Below are 10,772 nucleotides of genomic sequence, written 5' to 3' on the forward strand. Positions count from 1 at the left end.
CCCCCAAGCCTCCCCATCCCAGCACCCACCTCAGGCGTCATGCGGCTGATGGTGGGCACGTCGTAGCCAGCCTGCAGGAAGTGGGCCGTGTAGCTCTCCAGCTGGAACTCACTCAGCCAGTTGTGAATGGCCCGAGCATCCTTGGAGGTGGGGAGGGACGGGACACGATGACACATGGGCTGAGCCAAGGCCCTGCCTGTGCGGGGCTGGGGCACCCTGGCAGCTGCCTCCCATGAGGCCCGGCCCAGTGTATCCTTGGTGAGGTCCAGAGACGTGGAGCCCGCCTGCCACAGCCCTCCCATGGAGGCACACCTTGCCCTCTAGCAGCTTCTCCGGCCTCACGTCTCGAGTGAAGATCTGCTCCCCAGAGCGGTAGGGGGCCAGCGGGTGGGGGCTCGGGTTGTCTTCAGTGAGGAAGGGAAGCAGAACCAGAGTCAGCAGGAGGAAGGGGTGCCCAGCCCTTGGCCGCCCACATGCCCCTCTTCTTGGCCCCCCACCCCAGGGGTGCCCGTGTCCTCCCTACCTGCCAGGGGCTGGGGGTACAAGCCAGGTGGCAGGTGGTCCTCGCCGGCGGAGAGCAGTGGCTAGAGAGCAGGGATGACAGCATTCGCTACCCTAGTAGTAGAGGCGGGGGGCTGGCCACCCCCTAACTCCCCGTCCCCTCCTACCTGGGCGTTTTCAATGAGGAGGGCCGTGCTGTGCCCATTGGTGCCCTCAGAGCTCTGCCCACTGCCGGCACTCCGGATGCTGCCCACGCTGCCCTCACTGCCCACACTGTTCCTGTCACCTGCTGCGGGGGCCGGGGCCGCAGGATGAGAACTCTAGTTGGTCTTGCCAGTTGCTGCCCTTGCTCACTCTGGGGCCCGCCCCACCCCTGGGGGACACGCACCTGGACTGTCGGGGCCGAGGCCCCCTCGAGGGAGCTGACTGCAGGAGAGAGGGTGCAGCGGGTCGTCTGCAGGGGGCTGCGGTGTCCTGGGGAGGCCGGGGCACAGGGGGGCAGGGACAGAGGGGAGGCGGGGGGCAGGCACGGCCACCCGCTTGCTGAGCACCTCCACGATGGCCGGGGGGAAATAGCCCACGCGGTCGGTGCCCCTGGGACTCTCGTGGATGTGGCCCTTCCAGCGGCCGTCTGGATGCTGCTCTAGCACCTGTGGCAGGCGGGGTGGGCGGTCACTGGCTGCCAGGCACGGCCCCTGACACACAGGCAGTGCCCAGGAAGGACCACGTCCTCACCGTGATGACGTCCCCAGCCCGGACATTGAGGGCGGTGGGATCATGCAGGTTCCAGAAATCCTTCAGAGCGCGCACCTTCAGGACCCCAGAGGCCTCTGCGAGAGGGGCAGGGCGGGCTTCACTGAGCAAGAGTCCACAACACACTGTCCCACCCCTCGGTCCCCTTCACAGCCCTCCCCCAGGCCCCTGCCTCCTCATCTCCACAGCACCTCCTCAGGAGCAGCGCACCCCCGCATATCCTGGGCCTCGCCGGGTCCCCCCAGGCGCTCACCCCGAAGTAGCTGCTTGATTTCCCGGCTGGCCTGTGAGGTGGTGAATTGGTTGACAATGTCCAGAGCAGTCTGGTTGTACGTATTCCGGATATTCACGTCCACCCCGCCCTGTGGGCACAGAGCGGGTCAGTGACTGCTGACCCTGACATTCTCCCCTCCGACCTCCTCCTCCCTGCTGCCCCCAGCAGGTGTCCCTCTTGGGTTTCCAGTCTTCCAGCAGCTGCCAGGGAAGTGCCCAGATGGGGTGAGGGACGAGCTCAAGGTCACTCAGTCAGAAGCAGAGCTGGGACTGCAGCAGCCTCTTCCCGCTGATGTGCAACACCCCCCAGGTGCCCCCCTCTGTGAGCCCTGCCGGGTGGCCTGGGAGAACCCCCACCCACCTCTAGAAGCAGCCGCACCACCTCCGTCTTGCCATAGAGTGCTGCCTCGTGGAGTGCAGTGCCCGCCTTGGTCTGGCGGTTGATCTCAATCCCAGCCCTCAGGAGCTGCCTGGGGGTGGGCAGAGAGCCACCGGGGTAGGAGGCAAGTCTCCAGCAGGGTGGGGAGCAGGCAGGCGTGGGGTGGGGGGAGGTCAGCAGCAGCAAGTACCTGATGACCTCTCGGTGGCCATTCTTGGCAGCCAGGTGCAGGGGCGTGGTGTAATTGGGGTCACATGGGTCCTTGGCCTCACCCTCCAGCAGCGCCACGCACAGGTGGCTGTTCAGGAGCAGCTGAGCCACCTGTAGCAGGCAGCAGCCAGTTAGGGCCTCTTCTGGGGTCCCCCAGATGCCAGGACTGACCCCCGGGGCTTCCAACCTCACCTTGAGCCTCCCGAACTCACAGGCCAGGTCCAGGGGCGTCTTCTTGGCTTTGTTGACCAGGCACGGGTTGGATTGGTGCTGTAGGAGCGTCTCTGACTGGTGGGGGAGGGCCCGGTGAGCCAGAGTGCCCCGAACCTGCCCGCCCCACTCCCCAATTCTGCTCGGTCCCCCAGCCCGAGGGGTTTCCGTACCACTTCATAGTGTCCATACTGCGCAGCCAGGTGCAGCGGGATCTGTCCATCCAGCGAGGCAGTGTTGACTGCTGCAGAGGCCCGCAGGAGCAGCCTCACAGGCTCGAGCCGGCCCTGCCAGGCTGCATAGTGCAGTGGGCGCATGCCTGGCAGGAGGGGAAGGGTCTCAGTGGGAGAAGGGCCTGAGCCAAGTCCCAGAGGGAGAGCAGGATCCCACTGGCCCCACCTCTTGACAACATAACCTTTGAGTCTCGACATTCTCATTTGAGCAATGGGCCGATGGCACAGTGCAGTCACACAGACGGGATGCGTGAGCAAGGCCATCTATACGCCGGGAGAAGCTCTGCCCGCAAGGTCAGCAGTTGGAAACCGCCAACCACTCGGAGGAAGAGAGACAAGGCTTTCTACTCCCTTGAAGAGTTAGCATCTCGAAACCCACGGGGGCAGTTCTACCCTGTCCTACAGGGTGGCTGGAATCCACTTGATGGCAGCGAGTGGTTTGGATGGGGTCTCTGTGGAGACAACCAGGAGCCTCCTCGGATGCTCATTGCAAGGTTGGAGGTGCAAGGTTGGAGGTACAAGTTTGTCAAGGAGCACCTTGGAAGAAAGGCCTGGCTATCCGTCTCTGAACCCCACACCACTGGGGGTGCCGACCATGAGTTGGTTTATTGCCATGCCGGGAGCCCTTTGACCCCAGGTCTGAGCGGAGCCTGGGAGAGGGGCACGCATCTCACCATTGCTGTCCTTGATGTCCACGGTGGCCTGTGCCTCCAGCAGCAAGGCTATGAGCTCCAGGCTGCCCCCCAAGGCGGCATGGTGAAGTGCAGAGAAGCTGGCGGGGGAGGGGGGACCAGGACGGGGGTGTCTGTGAGCAGCCTGCCCCCCACACCCCCACCCTAGTGTTCACAGCCTAGTGCCACCCAGCGGGCTGGCAGGGGGGCCGCCTTGCCCACTGTGGCCTGTGCCCCGCCCCCACCCGCCGGCCGTGGGAGCTCAGGCCGGATGAAAGAGCCCAGTGTCTGGGCTGAGAGGGCTGTCTGTCTCCCTGCCGCTGGCCCGGGAGGGGGCCGTGGGAGCAGGGCCCGAGGGCTCCTAGCCTCCAGGGTGAAGAGGGGGCCCAGCAAGAGTCTGACCCACAGAGTCCCTGAGAGAGGTGCAGGGCCCCTGCCGCCCACCCTACCTCTCAGCAAACACACTTCAAGGGTCCACTTTGACCTGGCACCCAGGGTTTCCCACCTCTTCTCCCCCCTCCCAGCTCCTGGGACATGGGGTAGGAGGCTCAGGCTTACCCGTCGGCATCTTGGTAGTTGACATTGAGTCTCTTGGTGGAGCCCAGGAGCTCTAGGGGTCAGAGTGGGGGACATCAGAGAATCATCAAACCGTTCCTCCCGCCCCCTGGCTCCCCCACCTCTTCAAGCCCCACTGATCTCTGTAACACCCCACTGACCTCTGGGCATGCAGGAGAGCACCTGCCCCATGGCCCTCTCCGTCCCGGCCCTGTGGCTCCCACCGCTCACTCGCCTGCAGGGCCCAGCTTGCTTATAGCGGCTTGGGGGGCTGGCCGGCCGCTGTGCCCAGGCCAGACAGGCCCACGGAACACATGGTTAGCATTCCTGCCTGGACGGGCCAGGGAGGGAGCCCCATTGTCCCACCGGGCGGAGGAGGGGCCCCAGAGAAAGGAGAGGAGGACATTAGGCAAGCAAGGGCTGGAGTCCAGACATCGTGGCAGCCTGGGTCCGTTCCTGAGTGGTGTGTATGTGTGAAGGCAGCACCAGGCAGCCCTGTACCCAGCCCTGACTGCCCGGTGATCTCAAGGAGCCACTTCACCTCAACATCCTCATTTATGCAATGGGCTGACCAGAGCACCGGCCTCCCAGCAGTCGTGGGTACCTGGCCTGGCTTTTGTCAGGTGGTGCTGTGGTTATGCATTGGGCTGGGATCTGCAAGGTCAGCAGTTCGAAACCACCAGCGGCTCCATGGGAGAAAGACGAGGCTTTCTATTCCCGTAAAGTTACGATCCAGGAAACTCAGGGGTGGTTCCACCTGTCCTAGAGGGTCGCTATCACTATGGGTCAGCACTGACTTGATGGCAGGGAGGGTTTTGGGACCATGATTGAGTCCCTGGTTTGGCAGGGGGAGGAAGGGAAGGAAGGAACAACCTATTTGACCTCAGCTGCTAATGTACAGGCTTGACGTGTGAACCCACCAGGAGTGCTGCGGAAGCAAGACCTGGCGACCTGTTTCCTGATCATTGTCAGTTTGGGAAACCACATGGACATCATTCAGTGTTCTAAGACTCCAAGAATCATTTAGTGAGCATTAAGTTTTGTTTATTTGTGATTTGTTTTCTTGTTTTTCTTATCCCCACTGTGCAGTGCTTACTGGTGAGCTGCTGTCCTCTGCCCTGGGGTCCTTCTGACTCAAAGCAACCCCACGGGGCAGAGTCAAACTGCTCCTTAGGGTTTCCGAGACATAGACATCTGTGCTGGGCAGACAGTCCCATCTGTCTCCTTTGGGGAGGCAGGTAGATACAAACCGATGACCTTGTGGTTAGCAGCCCAGTGCTGAACCCGTGGTGCTATGTGGGCACCTGCCTTCCTCATTCGCCACTATCACTCAGGCCCCGTCCTCAGTGAAAGCTGGTAGCATCCCCCACTGTCCCTGGTTCTGGGCTAACTGCTGACTGCACCCACAGGCCCCAGGGTCAGCTGTCCTCACCCTTGCAAGGGCCCTCCTGGCAGCTGGGGGCTCGGCAGGGGCGGCGAGCTCAGCGCTCTCTGGGGACAGAATTGGTGCAGGTGTGGGGCTCTGCATGGCCACTGAAGGGTGCTGGGGATGGGAGGGGAGGGGGTGGGGTGGGAGAAGAGGGGAGAGGGGCAGGCCTGGCCCAGGCACCCCTGCCTCCTGCTTCAGCCCACCCTTGCCGGGAAGGGAAGGAGGTGGCCTGGCTTACCCCAGGCCAGGCAGGGTGCCAGGCACGCTGGTCCAGGCCTGCCCCCGGCCCTGGTGGGCCCCTGAATGCCCCAACAGCCTGGGCAAGACAGGGCCTCATTCCAACAGGGAGGGGCCAGGCGAAGGGGGAGTGTGGGGCGGGCGAGCAGGGAGGGGACAGCCACAGTTGGGGCTGAGCTGAGTGACGCCACTCCAGAAAGGTAAATACAGGGCCAGGAGTGGCGAGCCCGGAGGCCTCCAAGCCCCCTGCCTGGGGAGCTGGTGGTAGTGGGAAGTACGGGAGTTGGGAACAGGGAGTGTGCAATTCAAATCCCCACTCCGCCTGCTGCTGGCTGTCACCTTGGGCAGCCCTATCCCTCGGGGAAGGTCACATATAGAATGCCCTTCCCCTGCTACCCCGACGCCAGCCTGGACAGCCCTGGACGGGCAGTTCCAGGGAGAGGCAGCACTAAGTGACAGAAGGGACTGGAACATGGGCAGGGCAGGCTGGGTGGCTCCGGTTCTTCTAGAACAATGGCCGGAAATGCAGTCCCGGGAGAGACTCCGGGACTGGACTGGGGATCGTGGTGGAGGACAGAGGGGCCGGGTTCCTGGAGGTGGCTCCAGCCACTTCCCCTGCAGCACAACCTTCTGTCCTAGCTGGGGGTGGGGGTGGCATGGTCACTCCTGATTTAGGTCCGGCAGCGGATGTGAGCTCAGGCGGACACTCCCGGCCCACTCCATTTCCTTAGGCCAGAGAAGGGGACAGCTAGGAAGGAGTGGGGTAGAGGGAGGGGAGGGGCCGGGCAACTGCTCAGCCCCCCTCCCCCTGCCATCTGCTCCCTGAAGATGGCCTGGGATGGGGGCAGGGAATGCCAGTGCCAAGTGACCAGAGAGCAAATGGAGGAGGTGGCGGCCACCCCTCCTGCTTTCTCCTTGGATAGAAAGTTCCAGAAAGTGAGAGGGAGCCTGGACACCTGCCTTCCGGCAGCTTCCTTGCCTCGCTCTGGGAACTGGCTCAGTATCACCTGGGGAGCTTTCTAAAGGGCAGTCTCAGATGCTCCTAGAACAGTGGTTCTCAACCTTTCTAATGCCGCGACCCTTTCAGACAGTTCCTCATGTGCTGGTGACCCCCCAACCATAAAATTATTTTCGTTGCTACTTCATCACTGTCATTTTGCTACTGTTATGAATCGGGTGACCCCTATGAAAGGGGTCGAGACCCACAGGTTGAGAACCACTGTCCTGGAAGCTTCTAGATTCAAGTGCAGTTCAGGGAGTCTGCATTCTTAGAACAATCCCCAGGTGATTCGGAGCGTGCAGAGGGCAGAGGCTTGTCTCTGAGGTCGGACACTAACCATGTGACCTTAAGCAAGGCCCCAAGCCTGCTGGGAGCAACCTTTCCTGTCTGAGACGGGATCCACAGATCTCTCTCGCAGGGGGCTCCTGTGTGGGTAACACCATGAGCTTCTAGCTTTCTAGCTCAAAGGCTGGGGTTTCGAGTCCACCCAGAGGTGCCGATGCAGAAAGGTCTGGCAATCTGGTTCTGACAGCCCTGCGGCTCCTGGTTCTGCTCCTACACACGTGGCGTCCCCAGAGCCACCAGTGGCTGGATGGCAACTGGGCACTCACAGGGAGGTGGCGGGGATTCAAGAACCGTGTGAACTGTTGGGGTTGGTGCCTCTGAGCCCACCTGACAGGGGAGCTGCTCCCCGGGGTCTCTAAACCTGCACCTTTACAGCAGCAGATCGCCCAAGCCTTTCTCCTGCAGAGCGGCTGGTGGGTTTGAACCACTGACGGCCTGGTTAGCCAAAAAAGCACGTCAGTTACCATTGCTAGTCCACCCCCCTTGCCAATTGGAAGGTTTGGAAATGACACCAGAAATCTTGCTGTTGTCACCAGTGGGTTCAGTGCGGGCCCCTACAGGGGCAAACTCTCCCCATAGGCTGTGGGACCGGCAGGCACACACATGCACACCTGCTCCTTGGAGCTGAGGCTCCTACTATCCACCTCAGCATCCCACCTGCCTGCCCCCCAGGGCCTGAGGCAGCCCCTGCTCCAACCAAAACCCCACTGGGCAGCTGGCCAAAAGCAACATGGAGTGGGGAGATGAGTGGCTCCCACCCAGGTCTCCACAGCCCTCCCCTGGGCCTCAAGGCACCTTCTCCCTGTGCGCTGACCCTGTACCAGCATCCTCAGGACACACAGAGAGCCCCGTCTCCTGCTCCAGCACACACACACACATGCACACAATTCCTGGGAGCCTCAGAAATCCTTTCAAGTTCGGCCACCCAGATGTGGGTGGGGGTCATTAGCCATTTTCACGAGGCCTGGGGGCTCCTTCCTGCCCATGGGACCAAGGTGTCAGCTCCCAGGAAAACTCTTCGACCAGGAAACCCTGCCCTCTGTCCCAGTCCCATGACAGGCCACCTCCTGGTCTAGGAACTCAAGGTGACAAGTCTAGTGACCTAGGAGCTCATCCTGAAGCTCAGAGATCTGCTTTGCTGGAAGGGGTGGGGGCAGGGTCTCCTCCCTACACAAGGAGGCAGGGACAGGGGCTCCGCTATGCTCCCTAGCCTGTGGAGAAGCCCCAGAATATCAACTTTGGCCACATCCCCCTAGGGGACCCAACAGACCAAGGAGCGGGGGGGATGGCTGTCCATGGGGGGTTAGACTGTACTTCACTTAGAAAAAAAAAAATAGCAGAACTCTTCAAAAACAAACATGTTCTTAAGGGCCTTCCATTACAACATGCTCTATGAAAACACCCTGAAGAGTGAGTGTGTTTATGGGGGGGGGCAGGGGGTAGGGGTTGAGGGGCCCAATCTATTCAGTGTCTCCCAACCCACTACCAGGAAGGATGCCCCCCCTCCAAAGAATACACTTTAATGACCACCAGCTAGAGGGAATGCCAAGGAGCCCCGGTGGCACTAACCACAAAGGCGGCCACTTGAACCAACCAGGCACTCCCAGGGAGGACGAGGAGGCTGTCTGAGTCTATAAAGGCACACTGCCCATTGGGGGTAGGGGCTGGGTGGGTGTAAACAGGAGTCCAGGAAGAAAAAGAATCTGGAAGTTGATTGTGGTAGCAATTGTACAATTCTGCTTGACGTGATAGAACTATGGAATGATACGTTATCTGTCATAATTCCCAACTAGTAATAAATTAAAAAACAAAAAAGGTACACAGCGCTGGCAGACCCCCGGGACCAGCCCCACTCTTCTCCGTCGGGTGGTTTTGCATTAGAACCAACTCCACACGGGTTCCGTCCGTTGAGTTCACTGCGGTGGCGTGGTGCTTAGACCGGAGCCTGGCACACAATCAGCATAGCATGCAGTTTTCAGGTCTGAATTCAAGTACCTGATCACCCAGCTGACTTCACGGGAGGAGAAATCAAAGGCCACAGGGGTCAAATGATTTGCCTGGGGGACACACAGTAAGAGAACCTATCGACTTCTCTAGTTTTCCCACTTTTTCGATTAAAACAAAGCAGGCCTTCTGAGTGCCCATATCCCTGTCATGTCCCTCCCTCCCTCCTCTCTACAACCTGAATACGCAGGGATATGTCTTAGCTGACAGCCTGGACATCAGGTACTCACTGGTCTTTGCAGCCTTGACCTTGGCCACCAGCTTCTGCACGCCAGTCACGTCCCCGTTCTTGACGGCAAGGATCAAGTCCTGCTCCCGTCCCATGCTGGGCTCTGGGAACCTCCGAGGTCCAGGGCAGAGGCGGGGACAGCGGTGCAAACTGAGGCTTCACGGGGCCATGCCTTGGCCCCTGCAGGGCCAGGGGTCCCAGGGGTGTGTCTGGTGCCCGGGCAAGGGGGCTGCTGGTCACACGCAGACGATGCTCCCTCAAGGTGCTGCCACCACACGAAGGAAGGAAAGCTGATCTCCGAGGGGGCGGAGGCTGTGTGGAAATTTGGACGGATGTCAGCTTGCAGCTTCCGACAGCCCGGGACGCGCTGGCGTTGGGACTGGGCCCGCCACTCGGCCCAGCTTGGCTTGGGAGCACTAGTACCCTCCCAGGGAGCAGCCAGCATTCCCTTGGGCCGTGAACATGTCCGTCTCAGGGGTCTGGCCAAGGTGTCCCAGCCTGCAAGGGTCCCAGAGGCAGGGCTCGGATGATGGATGAGCTGGGTGGAGCCTCCAGGGAGCCCCCAAATCACCCTAGATTTCTCCAGGGGCCAGGGGAGGGGCTGAACCCCTCAAAGGAGAGAGGGTGCCGCAGGGAGGGGAGAGGCTGTGGAGGGCTAGGTGTGCTGGGAGGGAGGCTGAGTCACCTGTGCCCCAGGGTACCTGGCAGCACCTCAACCTGGGGCAGAAGTGTCCTGGCGGCACGACCAGGGGAGAGGCGGCGCCAACAGCCTGTTCTCCACAGCCCGAGGCCCTGACACCCACAGACAACTAGCAGGCCAGTTGGCAAGTGGGCCTGGGTGGGCAAGGCTCAGCGTGGGGACAGGAGTTGGCTACTCCGTGTGGAAGGTGCCTGACCCTGCTGGTCTCGTTATCTATGCTTGACTTCAACAACAGGGAGCTCTGGCCCCCAGCTCTTTATGAGCCGGGGTTGTCACAGGGAGCTGATATGATGGCTTCCCCACGGTGGGTGGAAGGTCCTTCTTCAGAAGGGAGAGGTTCACCGGCACCTGTTGCTGACCCACCCTTACTCTGTGTGGGGTAAGGGTGCAGCTGGGCGCAGCACAGGCACAGGGCTGGGGGCCCCGCTGGCAAGCCAGCTCCGTGGGCCCCCATGCCTCACACTGAGGCCCACAGAAAAGCCGTCACCAGTACCTCGGCGACCAGGCTTTGCTGCCCGCGTCCCGTGGCATGCGCCCATGCAGGCCTAGGGCCCTGGGGGGGACGACTCGCCCCCCACCCCGCCCCAAACGTCCCACGCCCAAACCAAAGGGCACTGTCCTTCACAGCCGGCGGCGGGCAGCGCCGAGGGTCGGGCTGGCTCCCCCGCCCCACGGAATGCCCCTGCAAAGCCGCGCGACCCCCAGCCCGGCCCAGCGCAGGCCGGCAGAGGAACAAAGCGGCGGGAAGGCTCCGAAGGGCCAAGCGCCAAGGGGAGCGCAGCCAGAGGACTGGGAAAGGGGGCGCGCGGAGGACGGAAGGGGCAGGGAGATGGAGGCGCCCGCCGATCCCACAGGAAAAGTTAGTTTGTGTCTGCCCCCAAGGGCGCGGACCCCCGCAGCCTCACCTCTCGCGGCTGCCTGGCCGGGGTCCGGCTGGTCCTGTGCGGTCCCCGGCTCTCCGGACGGTGGCTCCCACTGCCCCCTGCCCCCTTTCTCCTCCTCCCCTCCTCTTCCAAGGCCGGCCCGGCGCCTCCCGCAGGAAA

The 10,772-nt window shown here is 61.9% G+C and overlaps 1 protein-coding gene across 1 annotated transcript in view; it reads right to left on the minus strand.

Moving 5' to 3' along the window:
• CASKIN2 (CASK interacting protein 2) overlaps positions 1-9,685 on the minus strand; it is a 12,659-nt gene extending 2,974 nt beyond the window's left edge. Inside the window, exons 1-14 of the mRNA XM_004709293.2 lie at positions 9,031-9,685; positions 3,789-3,840; positions 3,234-3,331; positions 2,500-2,645; positions 2,309-2,404; positions 2,097-2,227; positions 1,889-1,997; positions 1,508-1,616; positions 1,237-1,331; positions 890-1,151; positions 669-790; positions 524-584; positions 313-404; positions 30-140 (exon numbers count right to left, since the gene is read on the minus strand). Of these exons, the coding sequence (XP_004709350.1) occupies positions 30-140; positions 313-404; positions 524-584; positions 669-790; positions 890-1,151; positions 1,237-1,331; positions 1,508-1,616; positions 1,889-1,997; positions 2,097-2,227; positions 2,309-2,404; positions 2,500-2,645; positions 3,234-3,331; positions 3,789-3,840; positions 9,031-9,124 (1,578 nt within the window). The 5' untranslated portion in view covers positions 9,125-9,685. The remainder of the gene's footprint in view (positions 1-29; positions 141-312; positions 405-523; positions 585-668; positions 791-889; positions 1,152-1,236; positions 1,332-1,507; positions 1,617-1,888; positions 1,998-2,096; positions 2,228-2,308; positions 2,405-2,499; positions 2,646-3,233; positions 3,332-3,788; positions 3,841-9,030) is intronic.
• Positions 9,686-10,772: the final 1,087 nt, after the last annotated feature.

This window comes from Echinops telfairi, unplaced genomic scaffold, assembly GCF_000313985.2.
Source record: "Echinops telfairi isolate 266 unplaced genomic scaffold, ASM31398v2 ScPeMD7_7458;HRSCAF=8496, whole genome shotgun sequence".
Classification (NCBI taxonomy): Eukaryota; Metazoa; Chordata; class Mammalia; order Afrosoricida; family Tenrecidae; genus Echinops; species Echinops telfairi.